Raw genomic sequence first — 17784 nt, forward strand, 5'->3', positions numbered from 1 at the left:
CCCGAGAGGGTGCAGTTATGTTGGCCCAGCCACCACGTGCCAAGCCATAAAGCTACTTCCAAGACTTCAGATAAGCTACAGATAAAGATCAATGGGGATAGAAAATGTGACCATGCTTCCGTGGCAAAATGCCCTTCTTCCCTTCATTAAACTTTTTTGGAAATGGCCTCACGTTATAAAGCCATTCCCAGAGAGCCTCCGGTCCCATGGTTCTGCACACACGGGCACAGTTTAAGGCCAGGCCAGGAGGCGTCTCCATCGTTTTCTCAGTTCTGAGATGTCCGTTATCTGCTCTGCAATTGAGGTGAACGCTCTCCTCATCTGTAACGGCCTGAACCTGATGAATCTAAAGGGTGAGGAGTGTGCACCCAGGAGCCCAAGGACCCGCAGACCAGAGGTGGACTTTGAGTCAATGAGGATGGCAGGACACAGGTCCCAGGAGCTCCGTGAGTGGGAGACACAATACAGGACGGGGCAAAAGTCAGTGTACAGTTGTTCATGTGGAAAATGATCCAATGGTTAATCAATAATAATACAAGAATAAACTCTGTGTTTCACACACTCACAACTCTAAACCTGCTTTTGCTCTGTATTCGTCGGTGAAGAAATTGGGAGGGCACCCTTCATCGCCAAGGCAACAAATGTCCAAAGTGGTTTCGATGGGCTCAGAACCATCTTCTCTGAAACTCTTGCTTTTGTGTTTTCTTCCTTCTTCCCTCCCTCCCTCCCTCCCTTACTTCCTTCCTTCCTCCCTTTCTCCCTTCCTTGCTCCTGTTCTTTTTTTCTTTGCTTAATTTTTAAATAAAACCATCCTTTCAAATCTCCAAACGTGTTAGGCAGAGCTAAGTAACAAGGGTTCTGTATTAGAGAGTGGAGGCAAAGGAACAGGGGGTGACAACAGGGTTAAGGACCAGGGAGGCAAAGGAACAGGGGGTGACAACAGGGTTAAGGACCAGTGAGTGAGGACCAGGGAGTGTCCTGTTGGGCGGGAGAAAGCTGGTGTCAGCCACGGAGGTCTGTCCTGCCTGATGTCTGTTGTGTCGGTGTTTGTGTTCTCAGGTGGCAGGTATAGATGGTCTTCTTCGTCAGGTATTTATTTCGTGTTTTTTAATCCCCTTTCATTTGAACATGCTGATGATTGGACGTCCCATTACGATATTGTCAAAACTTAAATGCAGGCATATAGCCCTTATGAAAGAGCTGCTTTATGACACCCATCTCAATCCCACGGAAAAGCAGGGATTGCTGTGAGGAAGCTTGCAAATAAGAATGATTGACAGATGCTAAAGTGCAGGGTAAGGTCTGCCACCCGCCCCCCTCCCCCGCCCCCATGGGCCTTTTGGTTTTCTGGGTGTGTGCAGGTGACTGTCCAGTTGAGATATATTCCATGTTCCTTAGCTAGCACTTCAGAAATGAAAATGTTATCATGTGGCTATGACTGAGGATCCTCTTTTTTAAAGACATATGCTGGCACAGTGCGGTGCCCGAGCCTCCCTGCGCCCTCTCTCTGCTGCAATGTGGCCTGTGCTGCGTGCTGGTAGGGATGTCCACGCCACGTGCAGACCCACAATGGGAGCGATGGTCCGTGGTCCCTGAAAGGAGCACAGGGATGGAGGGAGCCACGCTGTGATGCTCCTGACCTGGCTGGGGGTGCCTCTTCCAAGGAACTCACTGAACCGTGTGTTAATCAGCTGTCTTCTTCCTCTTCCATAGCTCTGTGCTGTACACTATCTTATTTCCCCTCTTAATCGCCGCGCAAATAGGTCGTGTATGAACCTCACATCACTGTGCCCTATTGTGCTGACATGAAAATGGAAGGGAACTTGTCCAGAATTATATATCAACTAGAGGCCCAGTGCACGAAATTCGTGCATGGGGGAGGGGGTTTTCCCTCAGCCCAGCCTTCACCCTTTCCAATCTGGGACCCCTCGAGGGATGTCCAACTGCCCATTTAAGCCCGATCCCAGTGGGGATCGGCCTAAACGGGCAGTCGGACATCCCTCTCACAGTCCAGGACTGCTGGCTCCCAACTGCTCACCTGCCTGCCTTCCTGATTGCCCCTAACCGCTTCTGCCTGCCAGCCGGATCACCCCTAACCACTCCCCTGCCAGCCTGATTGATGCCTAACTGCTCCCCTGCCAGCCTGTTTGCCCCTAACTGCCCTCCCTGTAGGCCTGGTCACCCCTAACTGCCCTCCCCTGCAGGCCTGGTCATCCCTAACTGCCCTCCCCTGCAGGCCTGGTCCCCCCCAACTGCTCTCCCCTGCAGGCCTGGGTCCCCCCCAACTGCCTTTCCCTGCAGGCCTGGTCACCCCCAACTTCCCTCCTCTGCTGGCTTGGTCACCCCTAACTGCCCTCCCCTGCAGGCTTGATCACCCCCAACTGCCCTCCCTTGCAGGCCTGGTCCCTCCCAACTGCCCTCCCTTGCTGGCCATCTTGTGGTGTCCATCTTGTGTCCACATGGGGGCAGGATCTTTGACCACATGGGGGCAGCCATCTTGTGTGTTGGAGTGATGGTCAATCTGCATATTACTCTTTTATTAGATAGGATGATGATGGAAATCGGGGAGCCCAGCTCACGGTCGCCTATCCCAGATTTCTTTCTGTGAAACTTACTCAGACTTTGGGATATTCAAAAAAGCAATGGTCTGTTTCATCAATATTAAGTTAGCTTAAAAAGGTTTATCAATGAAAGAATAAGGAGGTGTATGAACAGAGTATCAAAAGCTACTTTATCATTTATTTTTCCGTGTCTTTGTTTTTTTATTTATATTTTCACTACCCCTCAGGCTTCCCCTATATTTAAAAAATACATAGTTTGCATATCTTCAACATACTGCCCTTCTCTCTACCTCTTCCCCCTTGAATTCTTGGAAAGTATTCTGTGCTCAGCTACCCTGCCTCTCCATGGCCCCCAACTCCTCACGTGTCACTTCTACCCACACCACCCACATGAAACTGCTCTCCTGCAGGCAGAGGACCAGTCAGTCACCTTGTGGTCACTAAATCCACCTCAGCCATCATTTCCCAGCCCTCCTTGTGCATTCAGAGAGTGAGCAAATGGTAATTTTTGACATTCCTTCTTCCACGTTATAGTATAACTAGACTCTCCCGGTGGTATTTCTGCATCATTTCCTGACCCCAAAGATTAAGTGGAGAGCACGGAGCCAGGGACAGACGTGGAGGAGTAGGAGGCGGTTGGAGAAAGTTGTCACAAAGTCTAAAACTCAGATTGAGCTGAAATTAGTGGGGAAATGTGACCGGCAACATCAAAGGCTGTTTAGCGTGTTGGGCAAGAAGAAGAGGCTTGGGACGATGCTCTCGTATCAACAGCTGGCAGGCAGCAACACCTGCTCTGCTTGATGTGCAGCAAGAGTGCCGGTCAAGCCAGAAAATGTAGACCATGTAGACCGAGAGTCACAGAAGAGGGAGGGAGGGGGGAGGGAGGGAGGGAGGGATTGAAAAAATAACCAGAGCCCCTGATCATTTAAATTGATTTAAATGAAATAACATTCCCAACCCCTTGCTGGTAGGGGATGCAAACCATGTTTACAACAAACTATTATTTAGTTGCCAAATGGCAAGCAGGATGCTGTGCCACCCGTCACTGCTGGGACCGTCCACCGAAGGGAAAACCATTGTCCCCACTGGGAAGATTAAGGAAGGTGTCATGAGGTCCAGTCCGTAGACCTCCAAAATCCTAATATTTTAGAATTCTGAGCAAAAATTTTACAGACATAAACCCAAAACCTTTGTGAATAATCTTTGAAGAGTCAAACTAAAGTTGTTAGAAAGTAGCTATACTCCATACCCATTTTCAAAGACAGTAAATTCTAGAAATTATAGGTTGAAATAAACTAGTTTGGGTTATAGAAAGGATGGTGTGTGAGCAGTCAGGAAATGACAGCAGTCCCAGGAAGCCTGGACAAACCCCATGGGCGTGTTGACAGGGCTGATTAATAAGGGGCTCCAGGCTAACGCCGGAATAAGGGCAGGCCGGGCCGATCTTGAGTTTGCACAAATCCCTGTCAGAAAGCTAATGTATTAGAGGGAAGAATAATCCAAATTGTAAAGGACTTCGAAAGGCTGGAAGCAAGGAGATAAAATGTACTAGGGAGACTTGTAAAGACATCTAAACAAGTTGTGAAAATTCATTTGCAACACATATAATGAGCATCGTGTTCTCACTGGTATATGAGGAGGACATCAAACAATCCCCAGGTTCTGTGCTCAGCCTCACTTAATAAAGGACAGTATGAAATCACAGGTCTTTCACAGAGGAGAGGCCCACGCAGAGAATTACTTAGAAATTTTGCCATCTGAGGAGAGGTTGAGAAAATGAGAGGATTCATCCTGGAAAAGAGAAAGCAGACGCAAAGAAACAGACATGGCATCTCCGTGGACATATTCGGATGCTTTGTAAATGGTTCCCGAAGGTGTTGGAGGTCTTGGAGGAACAGAGTGCTGGGTTTTCTGCAGAACACGTAAGACACTCAGAGAGACGTTTAGGGTCAAAGGGCTGGACAGTGTGGGACCAACATGCAAAGGCTGGCACTGTGCTGAGAGGTCCCGATGGCCGGGAGGTCCCTTTGAGAGTTCCCAGGCATGGGTGTGACACAGTAGAGAGTGTTTCAGATCCATGACCCTTCCTGCAGTGTGGATGTCACTTAGAGCGCTGAGAGACTGAAGCTGGGGAGACAAGGGAGGGGACTGTTGATCAGTAACTGAGATTTGGACTAAGGAGACAGAACAAAGCAATGGTCCCATGCAGACAAGTTGAGGTGGGAGAGACCAGCAGGCTTGAGAGGCAGGTCAACCCTGGGAGTGAAGATGGGGCACTGTATGTGCAGTGGCAGCATGGATCCCTTCCCTAGAGCACCAATGGCCTAGCTCCTTTTAACATCTGTCCAAGATACCAGGGAAGGGACTCAAATATTTATTAAGAGGCTGATTTGAAAATTCTTTAATGTTCATGAGACTCTGATTCCATGATTTTTTTAAATCTGTATTGTTGAGAGTATTACAGATGTCCCCCTTTACCTCCCCCATTACTCCCTTCCACCCAGTTCCCACCCCAACCCAGGCCTTCACCACCCTATTATCCATGTCCAGAGGTAGTGTATATATGCATATAAGTTCTTTGGTTAATCTCTTCCCACCCACCCCCACCCTTCTTCCCTCTGAGATTCTTCAGTCTGTTCTATGTTTCCATGCCTCTGGTTCTGTTTTATTCAATAATTTATTCATTAGATTCCTTGTTCATTTATTTTGATTTTTAGATTCAATTGTTGATAGATATGTATTTATTGGCATTTTATTGTTCATATTTTTATCTCTTCTTCTTCTTCTTCTTCTTCTTCTTCTTCTTCTTCTTCTTCTTCTTCTTCCTCCTCCTCCTCCTCCTCCTCCTCCTCCTCCTCCTCCTCCTCCTCCTCCTCCTTCTCCTCCTCCTCTTCTTCTTCCTCTTCTTCTTAAAGAATACCCTGTAATACTGGTTTGGTGGTGATTAACTCCTTGAGCTTTTCCTTGTCTATGAAGCTCTTCATTCCATGATTTTTTTAAAAAAAATTCTGAACTTGTCCCAGATTCTCTTTGTACCTCTATACAGAGGTGTGTCCAAGATTCCATCATCTCTTTCCACTGTCCCCATATAAAGTCGAATAAGACCCTGAGCCTCATCTCAGCCCTTATATCTTTCCCAAACTTGCTTTCAAATGCGCCTTGAACAGCTTCACCTAATGACCCCAACTTTCTATAATATGTTAAGCACTCCAGCTTGTTTGAAGCCAAGGACCTCAGTCTCCACCCAAATTGCTGCTTCCATATCCTTCTAGACTCCTATTCCTATCCTTGTATTACCTCACTCACAGCCCTGGTCTTGCTGTTTCCCTGGACTTCCTACTGTCGCTCTGCACCCACACCCTCTATCTGCTGTTATGTTATCTACTCCCTGCCCCCTGCTCTCACAGCAGTCCTCTAAGCCAACCCTCAAGGCCTCTCACCTTTGCCAACCAGCTCTGGCCCCAGTCCCCCTTCTGAGCTCTCTGATGGCCTGTTTGTGCTAATTTATAGCACCCACCCCTACCCTCACCACCTCTGCCCTCCTTCCACTTCTCCTCTTGAGCCACTTAAAAGCTCCCAGATTATATCCAGTAGCACATAGTCACATCCCCTTAGCGTCTCAATGTACTGTCCATTCCCAATTCACAACCACCCTGGAAATGTCTCTGTCCTGTCCAACTGCCCAACTCCTTGCTTCCTGAGGAGCTCACAATTCAAATGCACACTATCTCTGCATCATGGAGCACTCTTCCCATCTGAGTCTATACTCCCCCAAATGTGGGGACACTCTGGCGTCCTTGTTCTCCTGTGACCATCTCCATCAGTCAGCTGGCACTTGGCATCGGCTCCTCTGTGTGTCCCTGGAGATATGACACATAGGATAGTGATGAAAAAGGAGTTTGAACCAACAGACGTTGCTTAGGACTTCCCACTCGGCTACAGCTAATGACTGACCTTATCTGGGTCCCAGTTTCCTGGTTTCTGAATGAGGGCGTAATTCCCAGCTGAGATTGATACAAGGGGACACAAGCTAGCAGTCCTAAAGTAGCTGGCACAATCCAGATTCTCAGCACGTGCTCAACTGGGAGCCCAGCCCACCCTGTGCCCACTCTCCAGAATATTGGGACATTCACAGGTGAAGGCAACTATGACCCTACCCAGACCCCATCCCTGTGCTTACAACTATACCAGAGCTTCTCATAGGTGAACTCATGGAAGAAGTGAATTCCCATTCATGTTATTTTTCTCACACTATCAGATGAAATCAGGAGGAGGACATGGTAGCTAAGACTCAAAGAGAAATAGATGTGCTCTAAGATGATAAGCAGGGGGAAAGGTAAATCAAAATGGCTTGGGGCACCTACACCTGTGGAGCAGCTTAACCTCAACGAAGATGCTGTGGACAAGGTAGAGCCCATCAGTATCTGAGGGAGCTCTGTTCTCACCTGTTGGGCACTGCAGTTCCTTAGCCCATTGATATGAAACAAAACCCAGGAGAAAAACACTGTGCTGACTGACCTCAGGAATAGGAAAAGAACGATGAGCAAAATGAGGAAAGCAGGTCCCTTCTGACGACGTTTGGGTCTGAGTTACCTTCCCATTGGAGGCTGAGGTATATGTTTACATCTTGGAAATGTTCCCTCTTTCTTAGCGTATTGAACCCGCCACCGCATGGTTGTTGCATAGACTAATTATTCCCACGCTCTGGCATTTGCATATGTATATTTACTTTGCAAGTGTTAAATCATTCAGGAAGAGAAGAAACTCAGCGTGTTTACTTTGTCTTTGCAGATAAATATAAAGGCATGAGCTGGGAAAGTAATGCTGCTTTGCTTTCTTTGCTTCACCATATGGGTGGGATAGAAGGGAGCTGTTTCCTTCCCAGACTGAAACCATCTGTGCACAAACCCAGGCCCGGGCAGGAGGTGGCAGTGGGAACTGGCATGGCTGACTTGAAGGACTGAGCTTTGGATCCTGGGGGTGCCAGCCCACGTGTGGCGATCCCTGTGACTGTCCTTACCTCTCAGCAATGGCATGCTGCTCCCCAGCATGAAAATGATTGCATTTAAATGTCAGCCCCCAAAAGATGAAAGATGATATAAAAATGCTCCAACATATGTATTTCTTCACTGTACAGCCAGTCACACAGTCAGCCGAAGGCACTTCCAGAAAGTTCTGTTCATGTAACACTATTGACATCAAGACTTTTTAGAAAGCAATGAAAGGAAAACGAAAAGCCTTTGCGCTCTAAGAAAGGAAACGTTCATTTTCACCAGGACAAAATGTGTAAAAAGACCAAATTATATTTTAAGGACAATGAAAATTTCAAAGCAATGTCATAAATAAAGTAGACTTGTTTTTTCTACATCATTGTTAGGCAGGAATTACTTTAGTCAGGAGTGGTAAGAAGAGGTCTTGGTAAGCAATGTCCTCAGAGAAAAAAAAATAAAGAAAAAATGTTTTTTTTCGAGTTTGAACTAAACAGCCAAATTTCCAGACGATATGCCAATTACACAATTCTTTGTTCAACCTAAGGGACCCCCAGCTCTATAGTAATGCCTTTTGTAAGTGAACTATGGTGCCTAGGCTATTTTATTTTGATATTTGATAACAAAAATCATTGAATTTACATTGTATAAATGAATTACTTTCAAATTTTTAATTTTCTAACCAAAAATAAAGTTGGGTTTTTCTAAAAGTGGCAAATAAGTGGGTTGTAATAAAGCCTTTAATAGGGGTCTAAGAATTTTTATGGCTCTAGGGTGTTAAAGTATTATGTGCTTTTTGTAATGTAAAAACATATACATATATACATATATATGAAAATATATATATGTAATATAAAAACATATATATATATATATATATATATATATATCTCATGTAGGAGAAATAAGGAAATAAGGAATCCACTAACCTTGTGGTTATTAGTGGTGATAAGAGTATACATTCACATTTCAAAATGGCTATTGTCACCTGACTCTGTAGAATATTTGTCATAAATGCATAAGTGAATGTTAGTGAGTTGTTGATCATGCACTAATGTCAACTTTCTTTCTCCAGATGCAAAGAGTTTAGCTGAAATGCTCATGAGGTAAGAATAAAACCTAGCATTCTGGATATCATATTTAAAAGAACAATTTACAGCTTGCCTTGTGATTTTTTTTAAATGACAGTCTAAAATCGATAAGACCTATTCTTTTTTACATATAATTTCTATTCTATGTGCCAGAATGTTCATGTGTATCCAGTTGGATATATACATAGCAAATAGTATACTTTTACGCATGCCATAGGTATTCTCTTGTTGACCGGACTCAACCGATAGAATGTTCCGCATTGACCTGATTGACCTGGGAATAGAAAAGCCACATTATGAGTGAGTGGCTTTGGTTTTACTGCCACCAAATATACCACCTTTGATGGCAAGCCTTCTTCCTAACAGAGTTAGCAAGAGAAGACTGAAAAACGAACCATAAACGGAAATTTGTGGTACCCGTGCTTTTCCAAGGCAACAGGCTGATCAGGGAAGATCCTCCCAGCCCTCAGTTCCCATGGCACCTTCAGCGCCCCTGCACTAGGGTGCTCACCAACTTCTGCTGCAAATATCTGTTCGTGTCCTGTCTTGGAGGTCATAGCCTAGGCCAGTGGTCAGCAAACTCATTAGTCAACAGAGCCAAATATCAACAGTACAACGATTGAAATTTCTTTTGAGAGCCAAATTTTTTAAACTTAAACTTCTTCTAACACCACTTCTTCAAAATAGACTCACCCAGGCCGTGGTATATTGTGGAAGAGCCACACTCAAGGGGCCAAAGAGCGCAATGTGGCTCGTGAGCCGCAGTTTGCTGACCACAGGCCTAAGCCATCACTGGGTTGCCAGCACCCAGCACTTACTTGCCCCACTCAGTATTGAATGACTAGAGCTAGTTGAAAAAGTAAGGAAATGTTCACAACTACAGAAGATATCCCAATATTTGCATTTCAAACATTTTCTATTGTAATGATTAAACCAAAAGGGGAAAAAGAATCATCAGAGGCTAGGAACCAGGTAAGAAAAATGTCAGGGACCCCACTGGTGAATTTGATGTTGCCATTGTGGGATGTCTCGTGTAGGAAAGAAAGACAATGGGGTATGGGGTCTCTTCCTAGTCCCTACCCCACCACAGTTGGCTTTCATTTTCTTCCCCATCTTTATATAAAAAAATTAGTACATTTTTATTATTCAGAAAGAGCCCATGCCACAGATCACCGGGATCTTTGAAGACCTAAGGTAGAGGTGGGCTACCATTGGCCCATGAATTACATTTCCCACGGCCATCTCTGTTTGGCCACACCAAGTAGTCAAACAATGTGAGCTGTAGGTAAAGGATATGGAGGAATCAAGGATAATTCTGAAATATTTGGTGTGAGCAATTAGACGAACATTGGAAGTGTTTGCCAAGATTAGGAAGACAGAGGCAAAGTCTGGATTTTTTTATTTTTTGCAGGGTGGGGGTGAGGTGTGTTGATGAGAATGAAAAGACCTATATGGGTCATGTTGAATTGGGGATGCTTTTTAAGCATCCAATAAAGTGTCAGTTGGCTTGTAGCAAGAACCTGGAGCTGAGAAGAGAATTCAGGAATGCCAATGACCTATAAAATATCTCCTTCATAGAAAATATCTAATCACATCACACTAGATCAAACTGGCGTGAGATCATGAAAATTTATATGAAAAGTCCTGAGTCCATGCTCTTGTGAAAATCTGCACTTGTTTGCTGAGTATGAGGGCATTTCTGTGGTCACATGGAAGCACCCAGACCATGTGCGCTTGTGTTGAGCAAATCTGACAAAACATCTGGAAAACAAACAAACAAGCCACAGTCATTTGATTTAAATAACTCATCTACTTAATAAATTGTATAATGTAGACTTAAAATATGAATTTATTGATGACATTTAGAAATCAGGAGATTTCACATTACATTTTGGCTTTCCGAGTTCTCTTGAAAATGCTCTAACACAGCCTAGTTGACAATGGCTGACTGGAGCTCCGTATGGTGCCCCTTTAGGCTGCCCAGGACTTTGGCTCAGCATAGCAGGGCCCTGTCCCTATCCCCACTCTAGGCCACTTGACTGATTTGTATCCCAGCTGGGTTCCCGCAGCCCTCAGAGAGCTTCTGCCCGCTGCCTCCATCCAACCCCAAACCATAGGTCATGCCTCTGTCCAAAGCCCGAGACACTGGAGTCTGTTTTCTGACACGTTCAGCATGTGTTTAGTTTGGATGATTTGGTATTTTTTACCTTCTTTGCTGCCCTAGAATGCAGCCCTCCTCTTTCTCATTAGCCCCAAGCAAGACATTAGAAAGCATCTTCTTCATTAATAGGGCAATTACTCTGGTTGAAAGACCACCTGTTGATGTGAGTAGGAATTAATAATGCTATTCCCAGTTGACTGTTGCTGATGTGAAATTAGGAACATTAAAACTAGTAATTGCTCCCAATTGAGGTAGTTGAGGTAGTTTTCCTCTAAAGGGTGAAAGTGATTGGAAAGAAAGAGTGCTTCTAAGCTCCTCAAATATGTGGATTTCTGGGGATTGTTTAGAGATAAAAGTAATGCTTTCAATCATGCAGTCAGTTCAGTCTAAGTTAGGCAGGTCAACAGGCTAAGCAACAACAGACCTGTCACCTACCTGGTGAGTCTCCAGCCAACCTTATTTTGAATGTGACTGGGGAAGTCCAGGCAAGTCACATGGTACAGAGAAGGCCATGAAATCGCTGTCCCTGATTTTTGTGGCTGCTTTCTTAGGAAGTTGAGCAGTTAGCAAGCTGGTGCAGTAAGAACATAGAACCACAAGTCTACATTCTAGGCCTAACTCTGCCACCAGCTGGCTTGGTGGTCTTGGATGTGTCCTTTTCCTTCTCTGTGTCCAACTTCCCTCACCTAAAAATACCCATTGGAAATCGTCCCTAGCTTTATCATTCTGTGATCTTGGTGAATGTAACATGTATTTTCCAACCATGTTCCACAAAGAAAGTTCTGTGTATTTCAGCGGGATTAGCTCTCCCAGTGCCAGACAGGTACAAGCAGGACAAACACAGACAACCTGAGGGCTCCGGGGGCTCCCCCACAAGGCACCATCTCCAGTCCGTGGACTCTCATCCATCTTACCCAAGCCAATCACCCCAGGGAAGGGGAGAAGAGACACTCCACCCACCATGCCCAGATGGAAAGGATTTTCCTTTTATGTGATTAAGCAAAAAGAATTTTTTGGAAACTACTTTTCTAAGAGGGGAGAGTGGCCTCCTTAGGGCACTACCCCACACATGATTATTGTCCAAGGACCAATGTTAGCAAGGGCTCATTGTAAACAGAGGAAGGTTCAAATTGAGAGTTTAAATTAGTTTAGCATTTTTGGTGTTGATATTTTTGTACACATTGTATAAATAACCCTCCCTGCTATTGTGATGGCATGATTCTGATAGCCTTAGTTCTTTTATACTTACAAATCGGTCAATATCAGTTGGAGAGGGGCGTGATGTGCAGAGGTATTCATTAGTTTTTCCCCACAAGCTTAAGGAAATAGTAAAACTTTAAGAAGTTGTAGCAACTGCAAGTAATTTATTGACTAACCCTGGGAATGCCATCCACTATGGACTAGCATCAGCTCTGTTATTTTAATCAGACAACCGGATGGCAAATGGGTGGTGGAAGATTATATTTCAATAATAACAAATATAATTAGTATGATCCTATATTATACAAAAAAAGGCGATTTTTGTTTTCATAGTGAAGACATTCAAAATCTTGTTTCAGATCATAAATGAGGTTTCTTCAAATTGCTTTTTTTTTAAGGTTTGCTGCTGTTCTAATGACCAATTATTATAATTTTGGAGAATCAGCCTTCATACAACAATAGGTTATAAAATATGGCAGCAAAAATTAAAACAAAGAAACAATTTAGTCAGGACCTAATAACTCATTTAGAATGAGAATATTATTGTCCTTAAGCAAAGCTTCTGGGACTTGGCACTCAGCTCACACTGAACCCACAAAACAACATAGTTTATCACTGACCTTCAACAAGTATTTATTGAGCACCTACTTTGGCCACATACTGTTCTAAGTTTTACGGAGAATCTGGGAACAGAATAGATGAAAAATACCCCTTGTAGAGCTTATACTCTGCTGGGGAAGACAGATAATAGATAAGCCCATTAAATATATGCTAGAGAACATCCAGTGCTAAGGAGACCAGATTCAGCGGAGAATGGGGAGGGGAAGCCTGAGGAGTTCCCCCACAGGGCCAACCCCACTCCCTCTAAAAGAGCAAGGGAGGGAGCCAGCCTGGTGGGTACTAGGGTGAGGGTAGGGTGCAGAGTGTTCTAAGTAAAGGATCAGCAAATGCAAAGGGAGGAGCAATCAGCCCCTGGTTCTCTAGGTTTATTGGGCCATTTTTTTTGCCTCTGACTGCAGGGCTATGAGGCAAAGGTCCTTGGAGGAGGTGTTTACCTCCATCTCCGATTGTACTGCTTCGCAAAGTGTAATCATATTCTGAGCCTGTGTCACGGGCCATGAGGCAGCACAGTCATGTAGCTGGCTTCCTGCGCCAGTCTGCCAGCGGACCCCTCGTTGCTAAGAACAGCCTTCCCTGGGTCCCTGGCTGGTTAGCAGAGCAGCCGAGACTGCCTCATAACTATTCATGAGGAGCAGGGGGAACTGGCTCACTCTTCTATTTCTGGTACAAGGACAAGCTCAAGTCCCTAGTGAACTTTCTAAACAGGTCCTTCCGGCATTCACCAGGGAGTAGTTTCCATATGTTTTGGGGGAAATAGAGCTTGTCCAAGCATGATGTAACCACAGCCCAGGTCACTGAAATGCTCTTCGTTTCATATGAGTATTTGGATCTTTGTTTTAAAAAACACACCCACACACAAAGTGAGAACGAAGTTAAGTAACTAAAAGAGGATGCAGACCTTGTGAAAAATTCAGGCCAACACGTTTGAATCTGGGCTCTGGGTAATTAGCATAATCTAGCTACATGACCCAGTTGCTCATCTGTGGAGCAGGAAATCTGGTTCAAGGTCAAGTCCTGGGGAGGAATGATGTGCCCTGCAGAAGAGGTCACTTTTGTGGGCAGTTCTGTTTACACACAAGTGGAAAAACAAGGGCCATTATAAAGTATTCAGGATATTAACCTGGACTTCCCCATGCAGAGGTCTAATGGCCTCTCGAGTGACCTTGACCTTCACAGGATTAGCATTCCTTCAGCCACAGGGTTCAAGAGTAGACAAGAGTTCTCGGGGACAGGTAGGGATCTGGGACTCCTGGTGAATGCTTGGTCAGAGCAAAAGCACTGAGATGTAGAAGGGACAGCCCCTTTGTCCTCCATGAACTGTCACTAAATCATCATTTAGGCTCCAGAAAGCTGTCTCAGAACGGATCTTGACAGTTATCAGTTGGACTTGTGGACTACCACAGTGATTGAAACCTCTGAATGACAGCTGCCTCTCAGCAGCTGTTCCAGTAAGGGAGGATTATTTTCTAAATCCGCCCCATTCCTACAGTTCTGTAAACACAGACGGAGCACAGCTCTCCAGTGCAGATGGCTAATTCAAGCCTTTACCCTCTTTTTGTATTTTTGTGTAACATGCAGACTTTTTTTTTTACCCCGGGCTGTAACTGAATGCGGTAATAACATGCCGTTTTACTACCTGTTTTCATTTGTGATCATCAGACAGCTCACTCTAAGAGTAATTTTCCGGCACACAAATTTTGAGATAGCGTTCTTATGGTAATTGCAGGGTTTTTTCTATTCTAGCATGCAATATCTGTTAGGAACACTAAATGGGTGTCAGGGAAGCTAACAAGGTTGATGCTTTGTTACCAGAACAAAAATAAAACCCCACCAGCTATCACTACAAATCCGTTAGTCAAACCCCATCCGATGAACGGCTGGTCCCAAGCCTCCTCCCTGGCCGTCAGCAGACTCTTACCTGACCAATAAAAACGTTGTTGGTTTAAAATCGCTTTTTCCCCCCCTCTTAACTTTTACACAAGAAATGGGAAATTACAAAAGTTCTATTGATAGCTACAGACTCAGTCTCCATTGACAATTTGTGTTCTCTGAACCTCGCCACTGACTGCCGAAATGTGCCATGAACAAATACACTTTGAATAAAGGGAAAATTCGCCCGCCCTGTGTTTCTCCCCCCTCCTCCCCACAAGGCATGCGCATCATTAGGTAGGAAACCAAGGTGGTGCACAGGCACATGCGGGCGTGATGTACCCCTGAACTGTGTGTTTATGCCTCCCTCCTACTTTCTTCCCAGCAAGAACACCCGGACCTCGGACACCCTGAGCAAGCAGCAGCAGACCCTGAGGATGCACATCGACATACCCAGAGCCCAGCTTCTGATTGAAGAGAGAGACACGATGGAGACCATCGGTAAGGGGTCACGCTGGCCGCTCTGCACCACGTGGCTGCCACAGCCACGCCCTCTCAGCCCACTCAATGGGGTGTGGGAAGTAGCAGATATGAGAGCATATTGAAAGCTGCCTGAGCAAAGAACTAAGAAGCTAGAGAACTGTTATTGAGGACAATAATAAGTGCCGGCAAAGGTGGGGGGAAATGAACGTGTATACACCTCAGAGGTTGCCCGAGATAGGAGTTCCCCAACTCTGATCCATGTCAGGCCTCCTCCGGAAAGGCTGTAGAACAAACACCTGTGATCAAATAACCCTGGAAGGGCACACACTTGGAAACCCACCCTGCGCCATCCCCATCAGCTCTGCCAAGTCCTTCATTAGCGGGAACGTCGCAACTCTATTGAACACCTAACAAACAAACATCTATGCTCAGGGCTCTTTCCCCACCCCCAGCACCTATACACAGTCTCTCTAGACCAGGGGTGGGCAAACTTTTTGACTCGAGGGCCACAATGGGTTCTTAAACTGGACCGGAGGGTCGGAACAAAAGCATGGATGGAGTGTTTGTGTGAACTAATATAAATTCAAAGTAAACATCATTACATAAAAGGGTACGGTCTTTTTTTTTTAAATTTCAATAGTTTTATTCATTCCAAACATTTTAACAAGAAGAATGTAAACACTAATTATTATCATTTGAAACTTCAAAAAATGGAGGAATCATAGCACAATAACATACCTTATATTGAAGATGGCAAAGGCAAAATAAAATTGCCTAACAAAGGAAAGGTACAAAAGCCTTTCAAATGAAACTTAAATATAATAAAATAATTTAAAACTAAAACAAATAGAAAAGAACCAAATGTGTAAACAGTAAATTAAACATTTTCTTTAGTGCAACTTGCAAATTATGCCCGGGACGTAGATGTAGATGGCAATGTAGACTGGGTTGAAAGGTTTTTGGTCTTTAAAACATCCACTTCAGTGGGAACAGTGTTGTTGGTCTCCTTTTTAGCTAATGCTCTGATCCTGTGCTCTCCAGGGGCGTGTCTCCCTACATCACCACGATAACGTGTCTACGCATTCCCAGGGTGATGTCGGGGGACGCGTCCGCGGGCATTCCAAGGAGCCTCTGGAAGATTGAGAGGTTGTTCCTTCTACTGAATGGGGATATAAATCCGCCCACTCAGAAGAAGGAGCTGCGGCCGTGTTTCCTGACGTTGCCATGTTAACACTGCTGCTGGTGAAGGAGCGGAGGGGAGAGCAAGAGAACCCTCCGCTCTTTTGGCTCCGCGGGCCGGATAGAACAGCCGAACAGGCCGGATCCAGCCCGCGGGCCGTAGTTTGCCCACGGCTGGTCTAGACTCTTCACCTGGTGCTTTGGGGTCACAGTTCCCTTGTCCCACAATGGCAAGACAGACACCTGGAAGGCTTTGGGGACTTGTTCGCCCAGGACCCAGGTGTCTTGACTCCTTCCTTCCTCTTTCCACTCCAAGTCCACCACCCACACTGCCTGCCCAGATAGTTCCATTTGCTCCAGAATCCGAGACTTCGTATTTCCATGCAATAATGACTGGAAGAATAGGTCACATTTATTGAGAGCTCTCTACATGCCAAGTACTTGTATACGCACTTTTTTAAAATTCTTTTTTATTTTTTATTTTTATTGTTGAAAGTATTACAGATGTCCCCCTGTTTTCCCCATCAGTCCCTTCTAGCCCCTGCCCCAGGCCTTCACCACACTATTGTGTGTCCATGGGTTATGCATATATGCATACAAGTTCTTTATGTGCATTATTTAACTTAACCCCCTCCCAACCCACACAGGGGAAGGGTTCTACCGAGTAACCGGGACTTAAAGAGGTCATGTAGCTTTCAAGGTCACACAGATGGTTGCGAGCAGAAGCTGGATGGGGCCCCTGCCAGCTGCCTGCTTCCACATCAGCAGGCTACTTCCCAGAACCCCTGGCCTCAGAAGTATCACCAAGCTTCCCAGTACCCATGGAAACAGACTCCAGGGCAGGCTGCCGAGGCTGCCTCTTTTCAAACTTCACTCTGTTTGTTCTGGAAAGTGTTCGCTGGCACTCGGTCCCAGGGCAACCCTTTCCTGTGGCTTGGCTGAAACTACTTAACTCCCGGCTAGTACCCTCGATCCTGCCAGGAAGGCAGTGGGAAATGGCCAGGTGGGCAGGACACGGGCATTGCCCCTTGCCCTGCCCTGCTTTGTGTTCTAATAGAACAGCAGAGACCTCTATACCTAATGGCTCATAAATTCTGAGGCCTGGGCTGCCCTTGCTGGATGCAAGTTTAGTCTGGGCGTGCCAGCACTTAGAGAGGGTCAGTCAAGTCCAATTTGACTTTGCATCAACCAAGTTTAGTTAAGAGGCACCCATGCTGTGTGAGGGGGCATTCTGCTCTACATGAGATTTCATCAGCTCACTCTCAACAGGATAAGGTACCATGTTGTGTTTGTTGATAATCTTTTCTTTTCAGTGGTATATCTGAAATCTTTTTACTTATTCATTGATTTTAGAGAGAGAGGGGAAGGGAAAGAGAGAGAGAGAGAGAGAGAGAGAGAGAGAGAGAGAGAGAGAGAAATATCAATTTGTTGTTCACTTATTTATCCATTTGTTGGTTGAATCTTATATGTGCCCTGACCAGAGATCGAACCCCCAACCTTGGCATATGGGGACGATGCTCTACCCAACTGAGCTACCCAGCCAGAGTTGGAATCTTTTTCATTAAACTCAATAGACTGGGCATTAAAACTAAATTTTATTTTGAAATATCAGTTCAAAAATCAAAATATAA

General features: G+C 45.2%; 1 protein-coding gene across 3 annotated transcripts in view; it reads left to right on the top strand.

Annotated features, from left to right (window-relative positions):
- The window catches only part of DSCAM (DS cell adhesion molecule), a 469811-nt gene that overhangs the window by 426806 nt on the left and 25221 nt on the right, over positions 1-17784 (top strand). For all 3 annotated transcript variants that reach the window (XM_080655259.1, XM_080655257.1, XM_080655258.1), the window contains 2 exons: positions 8625-8655; positions 14877-14992. In XM_080655259.1, the coding sequence (XP_080511385.1) occupies positions 8625-8655; positions 14877-14992 (147 nt within the window). The remainder of the gene's footprint in view (positions 1-8624; positions 8656-14876; positions 14993-17784) is intronic.

The sequence above is a fragment of the Plecotus auritus genome, assembly GCF_963455305.1.
Source record: "Plecotus auritus genome assembly, chromosome: 2".
NCBI lineage: Eukaryota > Metazoa > Chordata > Mammalia > Chiroptera > Vespertilionidae > Plecotus > Plecotus auritus.